At 43.1% G+C, this 12792-nt stretch overlaps 1 protein-coding gene across 1 annotated transcript in view; it reads left to right on the top strand.

Moving 5' to 3' along the window:
* The window catches only part of LOC143286767 (dihydropyrimidinase-like), a 50393-nt gene that overhangs the window by 30896 nt on the left and 6705 nt on the right, over window positions 1-12792 (top strand). Inside the window, exons 8-13 of the mRNA XM_076594532.1 lie at window positions 900-1056; window positions 3333-3474; window positions 4004-4087; window positions 6386-6565; window positions 8581-8667; window positions 9680-9893. Coding sequence (XP_076450647.1) covers window positions 900-1056; window positions 3333-3474; window positions 4004-4087; window positions 6386-6565; window positions 8581-8667; window positions 9680-9893 — 864 coding nt within the window. The remainder of the gene's footprint in view (window positions 1-899; window positions 1057-3332; window positions 3475-4003; window positions 4088-6385; window positions 6566-8580; window positions 8668-9679; window positions 9894-12792) is intronic.

The following is a 12792-nucleotide window of genomic DNA, read 5'->3' as shown; positions in this document are numbered from 1 at the left end:
TTTTTGTATTCTCTAAACTTGGCACTTTGACCTCTTATTCTGACACAACAACAAGAGGAGTCATTATTATCATTTTCTGTTCAAACAGGAACTTCTTTTGCTAAGCATGGAAGTTTTATTTATTTTGCAAACATTTTGGTGCAGATAGTAAAAAAGGGAAATTACTCTGTAATTAATGCTAGGGGACTTAATTTATCACAAGTGAGTCTTGAAGGCCTTGCCTCTCTTGTTCACATTGTAACAAAGCTTGACAGCTGCAGCTAGTTTCCCGCCAACAGAACAATGACTAACCTTTGCCCCTTGACCGAGTTTGAAGTGAACAAGTCCATTGTGCTGTTTTTACATTTGTATTTGTATTTGTATTTCTTTTCATCACAACAGATTTCTCTGTGTGAAATTCGGGTTGCTCTCCCCAGGGAGAGCGCGTCGCTATACTACAGCACCACCCTTTTTTTTTTTTTGTATTTTTTCCTGCATGCAGTTTTATTTGTTTTTCCTATTGAAGTAGATTTTTCTACAGAATTTTGCCAGGAACAGCCCTTTTGTTGCCATGGGTTCTTTTACGTGCGTTAAGTGCATGCTGCACACGGGACCTGGGTTTATCGTCTCATCCGAATGACTAGCGTCCAGACCACCACTCAGGGTCTAGTGGAGGGGGAGAAAATATCGGCGGCTGAGCTGTGATTCAAACCAGCGTGCTCAGATTCTCTCACTTCCTAAGTGGACGCGTTACCTCTAGGCCATCACTCCATATGAACCGAAGCCTGTGACTGAGAGCATCGTTTCTGAAATATTTGGTGCCGGGGAGTGTTTTTCACACAGAAACTTGGTCGTGAAAGAGTTAAAAGATAAAATGAAGACGAGGCTTGATCTTCCCATGCTGTGTTCACCTGCCACAGGCAAGGTGGTGTTCGGGGAGCCCATCGCGGCCTGTCTGGGGACGGACGGTACTCACCAGTGGAACACGTGCTGGCGCCATGCAGCGGGCTATGTGTTGGGACCCCCCCTTCGCCCTGACACCACCACCCCCGGCTACCTCATGGACCTGCTGGCCAAGTCAGTGGTGATACACACACACAGTGATGGCAGCTGTTCTGATGTCCTAGTACTTTATGACTTGTAGCGATTTGTTTCAACATTATGACGGGCACAATAGCCGAGTGGTTAAAGCGTTGGACTTTCAACCTGAGGGTCCCGGGTTTGAATCTTGGTGACGGCGCCTGGTGGGTAAAGAGTGGAGATTTTTCTGATCTCCAAGTTCAACGTATGTGCAGACCTGCTAGTGCCTGAACCCCCTTCGTGTGTATACGCAAGCAGAAGATCAAATACGCATGTTAAAGATCCTGTAATCCATGTCAGCGTTCAGTGGGTTATGGAAACAAGAACATACCCAGCATGCACACTCCTGAAAATGGAGTATGGCTGCCTACATGGCGGAGTAAAAACGGTCATACATGTAAAAGCCCACTCATGTACATACAAGTGAACGTGGAAGTTGCAGCCCACGAAGAAGAAGAAGATGAAGAAGTTTCAACATTATGCTGACTTCGAAATTGTCCAGCAAATTTTTTTTTTTGGCCAGCTGGGCTCACCTGACTACTTTATTGTTGCAAGCCATTTAGTAGTTTTGCAATGCACATGATGTATTGAATGCGGGTTATTAATGAGTCACTGAGCACCTGGAAACTGGAGCACCTAGAAAACTGTGGACTGTGCAAAAAAGGCCTGATCTGTTCACAACAAACAGCCCCCCCCCCCCCAAAAAACAGAATTTGACTCTGTTGCAGATAAACATTGCATGTACGCTTTTTAACATATGTGTGCTGTGCATGTGAATATTCATGTATGCTGGTGTGACTGAGTGTTCTTTAAAAAGAATTTAGAATGTTAACAAACAAAAAAACAAAAAAAACAAAAACAAATCCAAATTGTTCCATAAAAAAGCTCAGAGGGTGTGTGGCATCTCCGAGTGTACTATTTCCATGAAGTGAAGCAGAACGCACTTGCTAGTTCTTTTGAGGGGAAGGGGGATGGAGGGGGTACGGCTGGTGGTGGTGGTCCCAGTCTGATGTTTGGACAAAGCCACTCTTCGGTCGGGCACAACAGCTGAATGGTTAACTCACTCAGTACGGCCAGTCCTCTCTTCTCCTCTATACAGACCCCTCGGATGTCCAGTGGGTGTCTGAATGACCCAACCTTTAGCTTCCGTCATCAGAATTGTGGTATTCTTTGTCAACATTCACCTGTTCAGTATAAGGGCCTTCCGCTTGCAATATTTTGATGATGGTAATTGGGGTGAAACACTGTTAACGTCGTCTCTTTCGCCGTTCGTATGGAGTGAGTTAATCAAAAGCGTAGGTCTGCAATCCAAGGGCCCTGGGTTCGATCCTGGTATGAAGAGAAATCCACTCCCGGAAGTCTGGATTTGCTTGTGAGATGGGAGGTTGAGGTTGAGAGGTGTGAGGTTGACTGCATTGACGCAGCACTGAAAAAGGATGGTGGAGCATGTAATGTTGTGGAGAGGCTGTTTGCTGTGTGTCTGTGGCGGGGTGCTGGCGAGTGTCTGTGCGTTCGTGTATGTGTTTTTTTCGTGAGTGCGTGTTGCAGGGATGCGTCTTCTGGAGGAAGTCACGGGTGGGTGGGTGGTTTCCAATGTTCAGGTGCTCATTTTCTGGCTCGTGCTTCCATGTTGGGTGTGGGGGTGGAGGGGAGTATTGATGGGGGAGGCGGGGAGTGGGGAACGAAAAGCAAAGCGCTTTGAGCAGTATTTCTTGAGAAATGCTCTATATAAACGACGGGCGCAATAGCCGAGTGGTTAAAGCGTTGGACCCTCAATCTGAGGGTCCCGGGTTCGAATCGCGATGGCGCCTGGTGGGTAAAGGGTGGAGATTTTTCCAATCTCCCAGGTCAACATATGTGCAGACCTGCTAGTGCCTGAACCCCCTTCGTGTGTATATGCAAGCAGAAGATCAAATACGCACGTTAAAGATCCTGTAATCCATGTCACCCCCTTCGTGTGTATATGCAAGCAGAAGATCAAATACGCACGTTAAAGATCCTGTAATCCATGTCAGCGTTCGGTGGGTTATGGAAACAAGAACATACCCAGCATGCACACCCCCGAAAACGGAGTATGGCTGCCTACATGGCGGGGTAAAAACGGTCATACACGTAAAAGCCCACTCGTGTGCATACGAGTGAACGCAGAAGAAGAAGAAGAAGCTCTATATAAACGCCACTTATTATTATAAGGAACAGAGAAAAATAGTTGACGCAGTACTCGGATGCATGCACATGGATCCCCTTTGGCATGTGGTTGGCTCTCTCCACAGCAACGACCTTCAGCTGACGGGCACAGACAACTGCACCTTCAAGGGAGAGCAGAAAGCCCTGGGCAAAGACGACTTCCGTCAGATCCCCAACGGGGTGAACGGGGTGGAGGACCGCATGTCTGTTGTCTGGGAGAAGGGCGTGGTGAGTTCACAATGCAATGTGTTAACAGACAGACCTTCGTTTGTGTGCATGGCCATTTAGGTCACTGATATAGTAGTACCAGATGAGAAAAAGTGTTCATTTGTTGTTGTTTTATTTTTTGGGGGGGAGTGGGGTGGGGGGGAGTGGGGGAGCAGTGAACATCAATTAAAAAACAAGACTATATTGCTATTATATCTTATCGATTAAAAAAATTTTTTTTTAAATTTATGATGATTCCTGTTCTTTATGTTTTGGAAAAAAAAATACAGAAAAAAAGTTTACAGAATAAAACGGAAAAAAAGGCAGACAGACACAGATCCTTGAACACACACACACACACACACACACACACACACACACACATATGCACTCATGCATGCACACACACACACACGCACACACACACACACACACACACACACACACACACCCTCCCTTCCTTTGTGTTTTATTCATTTATATATTTGTTTCTTTTTGTTGTTTATTTATGTATTTGTCTACTGACTGACCGATCCTGTCCCCTATATAGCACTCCGGCAAGATGGACCCGTGTCGTTTCGTGGCGGTCACCAGCACCACAGCCGCCAAGGTCTTCAACATCTACCCCAGAAAGGTGAGTCTGTCTGTCAGTGTGTCTGTCTGTCTGTCTGTCTGTGTGTGTGTCTGTCTGTATCTTGTTCACAGTGTTTCCTGTGGGGTTGGTCGTCATTTGTTCTTTTCAGATCTCTCTCTTTGCTCTCCCTTATGTAAATCCCCTCCCTTATTCTCTGTTCCTTGAAAGCTTAGCAGTCAGGGATTTTGTTTCTGTTGTTTCTTTCTTTTTTTTTTTTGCTTTTTTCTTTCTGCATTTGTAGGCTGCAACTACGATGTTTACTAGCACGTTTGTGTGAGTGGGGTTTCAAGTGTATGACCATTTTTACCCTGCTTTTAAGGGGGTCATACTCTGTGTTAGGGGATGTGCATGCTGGGTATGTTTTGTCTTTTCCATAACCCACAGAACCGGGACTGGATTACAGGATTTTTATTGTGAATATATGATGTTCTGCATGTCTGTTGACACAGAGCAGATTCAGGCACCAGCAGGTCTGCACACAATATTGATCAGCATGGCGTCGATTTCATAACCGATGGAAGGAAAAGTTTATAAAACATAAAGGGACATCATTTCCCGAGAATATTATTAAAAGAAAAGATACCGAATCCATCAGCTTGCTGTACAAGATTGATAACTTTTACTTTCTGCTGAATAAAACTTGATGGGTTGAAGACAAAGTATAGTAAAAATGTTAAATGCATCTGCAATCAGCAGTTTGGCTTGCATCGTTGTTTGTTTCACTGTCAGCAGTTATATATCTTCTTGTCCAAGTATTTCAAAGAGAATAACTATTCTGCAGATGATTTTTGGAAAATTATTTCTGACGAGGTTTTTTTTGTCGAACTTTCACAGGCATTAGTTCATAGCCCTATTTCTACATTCCTTTGATGTACTTCAGAATTGTGTTAATGGTGTCTAGTTATTATTACCATTATTGAATTGTTACTGTTAAATGTAATTGCATGTTAGTTATGCATTTTTGTTGTTGTTCAGGGATCAATTTGGGTTCAATAGACAATAGGTCATATGACCGGAAGAACATAAAATCAATAGGTCATTTTGAAAATCAATAGGTCAAATATCACCCATCCCGGGCTTTTTCAAACTTTAATAATGCACAAATGAAAGGAAAATGTAATACATTGGCCATTCTGGTCATTCATTGACTAGAAAAAAAAAAGAAGTTAAGAATGTCATTGATTTCTGACAAGAAAATGCAATGTTCTGGTCTTCTGAAGCTCGCGAAAGGCAGCGATAAAGATTCGTTTCGGATTTCGTTTCGTCACGGATCCGTATTTTAATAAACCAGTTTATAGTCATTTCCTGTAGGAGCAGACGACAAAGCGATCGCGATCGTTAAAGAGAGAGAGAGAGAGAGATGGTTACTTTGGTTGACCGACTGGTCATAAAAACAATAAGTCATGTGACCTGGCAACTTGAAAAACAATAGGTCATTTCAAAATTAAATGCGTCAATGACCGATGACCGATGTCGAACCTGATCCCTGGTTGTTGTTGTAGTTTTCTACCTTTTCTGTTTTCCTCTTCCCTATCCCTCCCCCCCCCCCCCCCACCCCCAATTTTTTTTTTCTTTTCCTGTTTTTAATTGTCTAATATCACTGATAGTAAACAGATGCTATACTAAAGAACGAACACAATATTGATCCCCCGTGGTGATGCCGGGGGTCTTTCAGTATAAACAGCATCCCCGCCTTCTGGAAATTCTGTGCTAGAAATTTCCTCTTTTCTATCACTCTCTTTGTTTCTGTCCTTTTTTCTTTCTTCACTGTTGTCTCCTTTTTCTGCCTTCCCAGTCCATTCCCCTTTCTTTTCTCAAGCAAGCCTTGACACTTTTTTCTCTTTTCCGCAGTCTATGATGTACTATCTGTGCTGTTTTGCTCTGGCGATTAGGTAGTGAGATGTAAACGCTGGGATAGGCACTAGCTGCCCATTCTGCAGTGCTGTTTGCCTACATGGCCTTTTTTGTTTGGCTTTGAAGTATTGGTTTTTTTTTCCGTTTTTACGATTTTTTGTAATCCAGGGATGATAAATCAAGCGGAATGGCTGGCGTTCTCTGCATGGCCTAGTCTTATTTGCCATGAGGAGTTAAATGGTTGGGATGCTGTGTCATGAACTGTGTTTTGTGGGTCTGTCTTTTTTGTAGATGTGACAGTTTTGTGTTGAGACAGTTGAGCATTTGTGTGGTTTGACAGTCCTGATATGGCCCTGTGTAGTTGGTTGGACTATAAGCAACAAGAATAAGAATAAATAAGTATAACACAATATTGACTTGGAGATCTGTTTGGGGTTTGCACAGGGCCGAATCGCTGTAGGGTCAGATGCAGACGTGGTGGTCTGGGATCCGAACCAGACCCGTAAAATCTCGGCGGAGACGCATCACCAGGCGGTGGACTTCAACATCTTTGAGGGCATGGAGTGTCACGGGGTTCCAGTCTACGTCATCAGCAATGGGAAAGTGGTGGTGGATGACGGAAAGGTGGGGAGCCTTCGCTTGGCTTGTGGGTTTAATTTCATTCACCCCATTGTTGGATTTTGAGTTTAAGTGCACATACTTCTTCTTCTTCTTCTGCTGCGTTCGTGGGCTTCAACTCCCACGTTCACTCGTATATACGCGAGTGGGCTTTTTACGTGTATGACCGTTTTTACCCCGCCATGTAGGCAGCCATACTCCGCTTTCGGGGGTGTGCATGCAGGGTATGTTCTTGTTTCCATAACCCACCGAACGCTGGCATGGATTACAGGATCTTTAACGTGCGTATTTGATCTTATGCTTGCGTATACACACGAAGGGGGTTCAGGCACTGGCAGGTCTGCACATATGTTGACCTGGGAGATCGTAAAAATCTCCACCCTTTACCCACCAGGCGCTGTCACCGTGATTTGAACCCGGGACCCTCAGATTGAAAGTCCAACGCTTTAACCATTCGGCTATGGCACCCGTCTAAGTGCACACACAACAAAGAGAAATGTATGTATTCCTAATTAGTATAGTTTTCTCCACTCAAATTTTCAGCCTGATCTGTCCTTTGGTGCAGAAATTGTGAACCGGACGCCATGGATGTAAATGCCATTTTATTTTATTTTTTATTTTATTCTATTTTATTTTTTTATATAGCGCTATAATACAAGCATAAGCAAGCTCTAAGCGCTTTACAATCCAATACCTAACGTGAAACAAGAAAGCATATAAAAAGTAGCAGAAACATAAAACAGAATCATTAATATTATAAAAACAATGCATAAAACTCACAAAGTAACGTACTATCAATACTGCAACTGTTACACTCCAACACACACTAACACACACGCACAGACACACACATGATTAAACGGCTGAGATGACAGCAATTTTCACTTAGAATACATACATGTAAAAAGGAACATAATTATAATCTGCACGCCACAGATTTTGTAAAAATTGTAAAATAAAATTTTGGGTAGAAAAGGTCAGGTCAAAGGGGTAAAAATCGAGTCATTCTCCCTTTCAAACCACACCACCAGCATCCATTGAATTGTATGATGACAGCTGTTGTGACTCACTTAAACAGTTTGTGCAGAAGATCAGTCACTTCATCTACCATGCACTGATGCAGTAGTGAGGCAGGATGTATCTTCCTTCTTTGTTCAGTCATAAAATTTGATAGCTTCTGTTATGATGTCAGCGAGTATTAACCCTTCGAGCCCTGAGTTCCTGAGCAATTTTAACCCTTCTGCCTGAGCTCCTGAGCCAAAATTTGCAAATAATTGGTATTTAATGTGTCACGGTAGATATAAAAAGAGTGCCCTGACCACTGCTTTACCGGTGGTAGAGAAAAATGACATAATGCCTAGCCACCGGTTGAGCGGTGCATAAACACTTGTGTCATGTTTTGCTATTGGTTGACTTATATTGAAATCGATCTTTTTTATCCAAAGCACATGCACAAAATACAGTGAAAAGGCGTGGCCATGTTGGTACTACATTCACTGACGTCAGAATATTACAGTTTTTCTGATTGGCTCTTCAATATAAGTCAACCAGTAGCAAAACACGACACAAGTGTTTACACGCCGCTCAACCGGTGGCTAGGCATTATGTCATTTTTCTCTACCACCGGTAAAGTGGTGGTCAGGGCTCAAAGGGTTAAGTGTATTTACAAAATGCAAATGATTGTCTTTCATTTTATTCAAAAGGCAAAAATATCAATATGTAGACAGTTACAGATCAACAGCATTAACTTCCCTTGAAGATTTTCTAAAGCTCTTGATTTTTCCTTTGGGAAATTTTGGTTTCCACAACATTAACTTTTTTGTTTTTACTAGATCAAGATCTAAACTTTTTCCGATTTAGGTAATGTAACTTTTTGGGGTGAGTGGGTGGTGGGACATAGAAATGCGCTTGTGGAACGAAAAAGCGTATACATAATGTTCATTTCTAAACGAGGAAAAGGCGGGAGTGGTCATAATTGGATACGTCCATCACAGAGGCTGAAACTTGTGTGATGCGTGCAGGTGGAGGTGACGAAGGGAAGTGGACGCTTTGTGCCCGCTCCCTGTTTCTCGGAGGCGGTGTACGGCCGTGTGGACACCAGGAACGAGGTCAGGGTGTTTTCCTGTACAGCTCTTGTCGTGCGAGGTGTGCTGAGTGAGAGAAAAGTGTGGAACGTGTGGTAAAAACGTCTTCCGATGTTTCACGGGTAGATCATATTGACGCATTCATAAACATTGACTGTGTATTTTCTTAAGGTTAAATCATGTAAAAGCATTTATAACAGCCACTGTTTTTGATAGGTATTGTTTTTCATTCAGCTCTTGAAACAATGCAGAACATTCAGGACAGTTTTTCTCTGTATTTTTCTTCATGAATGTGGATCGAGTTCAGTTTTATGATGAATGAAGATTGTGACTGTGCATACTTAACACTTACACACGTAAACACATCACGCGAGGGCAAGCATGCTTGCACGTATATGTGCACACGTGTTTGTTCACATGAGTTTGTGTGACCTGAAACGAATGAATGCATTTATATAGATGTGGTAAGGAGGTAGAGTGCATTATAAATGCCCTTTGTTGTGTCTGAATTACCTTGTTGTAAAAAGACAATGAACCAGTGAGAAGAAGAATGTATATTTATGTGTGTGGATGCATGTGTGCATATCATATATAAATATATATCTATAGAGTGGTGGCCTAGAGGTAACGCGTCCGCCTAGGAAGCGAGAGAATCTGAGGGCGCTGGTTCGAATCACGGCTCAGCTGCCGATATTTTCTCCCCCTCCATTAGACCTTGAGTGGTGGTCTGGACGCTAGTCATTCGGATGAGACGATAAACCGAGGTCCTGTGTGCAGCATGCACTTAGCGCACGTAAAAGAACCCACGGCAACAAAAGGGTTGTTCCTGGCAAAATTCTGTAGAAAAATCCACTTCGACAGGAAAAACAAATAAAACTCCACACAGGAAAAAATACAAAAAATGGGTGGCACTGTAGTATAGCGACGCGATCTCCCTGGGGAGAGCAGCCTGAATTTCACACAGAGAAATCTGTTGTGATAAAAAGGAATACAAATACAAATATATATATATATATATATATATATGTATTTGTAGGCACGGAAGCCACAGAAGGTGGATCGTGAGCCCTACACAGGTCCAGTCGTCGACCTCAGCGCTGCCAAGCCCAAGCTGCCGGACAACCCCATCATGCCGGCCCCCATGAGCCCCCCGGCGGTCACGTCGCCCACGGAGGATTCTGGGTTCCATTCCCGCGGCAGGACCCGTGGTGGTGGCCGCAACATGCAGGACTCGTCCTTCTCCCTGAGCGGTACGGCTCGCCCTCCTTGTATTGTATTGTACTGTATTGTAATTATTATTGTCTTTATTTATTTATTAATCATTATTATTGTTATTATTATTACTATTATTATTATTACTATTATTATTATTATTATTACTACTATTATTAGTAGTAGTGGTAGTAGTATCTTTTTTTTTTTTTTCATATTTAGATATTCATTTACTTCTTTATTTGTGTAATTCTTTTTTTTTCTGTTTTTTTTTCCTCAAGGCCTGACTAAGCGCGTTGGGTTACGCTGCTGGTCAGGCATCTGCTTGGCAGATGTGGTGTAACGTATATGGATCTGTCCGAACGCAGTGAAGCCTTCTTGAGCTACTGATACTGATTGTATTGTAGTGTAGTGTATTGTATTGTATAACTCTTTTTTGTCACAACAGATTTCTTTGTGTGAAATTCGGGCTGCTCTACCCAGGGAAAGCGCGTCACTACGCAGAGAGCACCACCCTTTTTTTTTTTAATTTGTATTTTTATCTGCCTGCAATTATATTTGTTTTCCTATCAAAGTTGGTTTTTCTATAGAATTTTGCCAGGAACAACCCTTTTGTTGCCGTGGGTTCTTTCATGTGCGCTAAGTGCATGCTGCACACGGGGCCTGGGTTTATCGTCTCATCTGAATGACTAGCGTCCAGACCACCACTCAAGGTTTAGTGGAGGGGAGGAGAATACTGGCGCTAATGGGCTGGCTGCCTGCTTTTCTTTTGACAGTAGTTAACCTAGGAGGCGCCGGGACAGAATCAGTATGGTGTTGGACTTCTGATCCTTTGGTTAGGTTTCGATTCCCTATTTCTGCCTGGTGTCGCGTCCTTGGGAAAGGCACGTGAGTCGAATCGAGTACACAGAATGTAAGAATACAATAAACTCAAGCCGCATGCAGCAAATTAAGGCCAAATGAACACGCTTAATAGCCAAAAAAAGTGTAAGACGAGACAGAGCGTAAACCTGACAGGATGGCATGTAGAGCCTTGGCCAATGATCCAGCGCTTGTAGCTTGTAGAGGTGTTTGATTGGCTAAGAGCAGACCGGGCAAGATAGGTCGTCTTTTCACTGTTAGCCGTGCGAAATTTGGCCAAGCAGAGCAAACCGATAGGCCTAGTTTGCATCAGTTTGACATGGTACAGTGTATGACACCAAAAGGCACGTTACTTCAGTTTGCCTCACCCCACCCAGGTGTACAAGGGTACCTGAACTGGGGAAGGGTGGAACAGTGGAGTGATGGCCTAGAAGTAACGCATCCGCCTAGGAAGCGAGAGAGAATCTGAGCGTGCTGGTTCGAATCACGGCTCAGCCGCCGATATTTTCTCCCCCTCCACTAGACCTTGGGTGGTGGTCTGGACGCTAGCCATTCGGATGAGACGATAAACCGAGGTCCCGTGTGCAGCATGCACTTAGCGCACGTAAAAGAACCCACGGCAACAAAAGGGTTGTTCCTGGCAAAATTCTGTAGAAAAATCTACTTCGATAGGAAAAACAAATAAAACCGCATGCAGGAAAAAATACCAAAAAAAAAAGGGTGGCGCTGTAGTATAGCGACGCACTCTTCCTGGGGAGAGCAGCCCGAATTTCACACAGAGAAATCTGTTGTGATAAAAAGAAATACAAATACAAAACAGCAGAATGAGAGGACTTGGGTCCCGCCCCGCCCCCGCCTTCCTATGCCAAGCCCTGGACACGGTGGAGATGAATTCACTGCCCTGATGGCTGAAAAATGCTGTGGGATCTTTAACCTGCTGTTAACCTTCACTGTACTGTGTACACTGTGGTTCTGGTAGAAACATTTTCTTCTGTAAAAGATGGTTAAAAAAAAAAAAATCCAATAATAATAATGATGATGATGATGATTATGATAATAACGGATACTTGTACTACGCTCTCTCAGGAGAACTGCTGTAGGTATTTTACAAAACACATGATATTATACCTTTACACATTACATCTATTACATCAACTCTAGAATTTGTGTGTGCCTGAAGTTCTTAATGGGAATTGGTTTTTGCATATTTTCTGTTGTCTTAGCTGTTTAGTAAAAAAAAAACAACAACAAAGCAAACAAAAACAACCAGCAAAAAACCCCATCTCTATATGGAAAATAGTAAATCCTATTCCGTTTTGTGTCTCATTGGCAGATGTGCTATCTTGGCAAGAAAAGACAGGACTTTACAAAAAAAAAAATTGCGTTGGTGCCTGGGAATGAAATAACAAATTGGGTGCATGTTTGAGCAGTTAGTGAATTACAAACAATCCATCAGTCCCATCTTTCTTAACCTTTTGAGCCCTGACCACCGCTTTACCGGTGCTGGGGAGGGGTGGCATAATGCCTGGCCACCAGTTGAGCGGTGTGTAAACACTTGTGTCGTGTTTTGCTATTGGTTGACTTATATTGAAGAGCCAATCAGAAAAACCGTAATATTCTGACGTCAGCAAACGTAGTACCAACATTGCCGCGCCTTTTCACTGTGTTTTGTGCATGTGCTTTGGATAAAAAAGATTGATTTCTACCATGAAGCGTTCAGAGTCTCAACCTGACACGCCTCCTTTGATCAACTGATTCTGCATGCTCAGATTCATTTTCAGCATCACTATCTGTAGCAGAATCATCCGATTCGAATTCCACCTCACTATCAGAGTAATCATTGTCATACTCTACTTCCGATAAATCATCAAGCATTTCAATTACTTGCTGCGTTGTGTACAGTTGTTTTCTCGCACGTTTTGTCCCTGATTTCTACCCTGACGGGCCAGGTTGAGACTCTGCACGCTTTAAGTGTTTACGCACCGCTCAACCGGTGGCTGGGCATTATGTCATTTTTCTCTGCCACCGGTAAAGCGGTGGTCAGGGCTCAAAGGGTTTAATACCAAAAATTTTGGC

The sequence above is a fragment of the Babylonia areolata genome, chromosome 10 (genome assembly GCF_041734735.1).
Source record: "Babylonia areolata isolate BAREFJ2019XMU chromosome 10, ASM4173473v1, whole genome shotgun sequence".
Lineage (NCBI taxonomy): Eukaryota > Metazoa > Mollusca > Gastropoda > Neogastropoda > Buccinidae > Babylonia > Babylonia areolata.
This window is presented reverse-complemented; position numbering and strand designations above follow the sequence as displayed.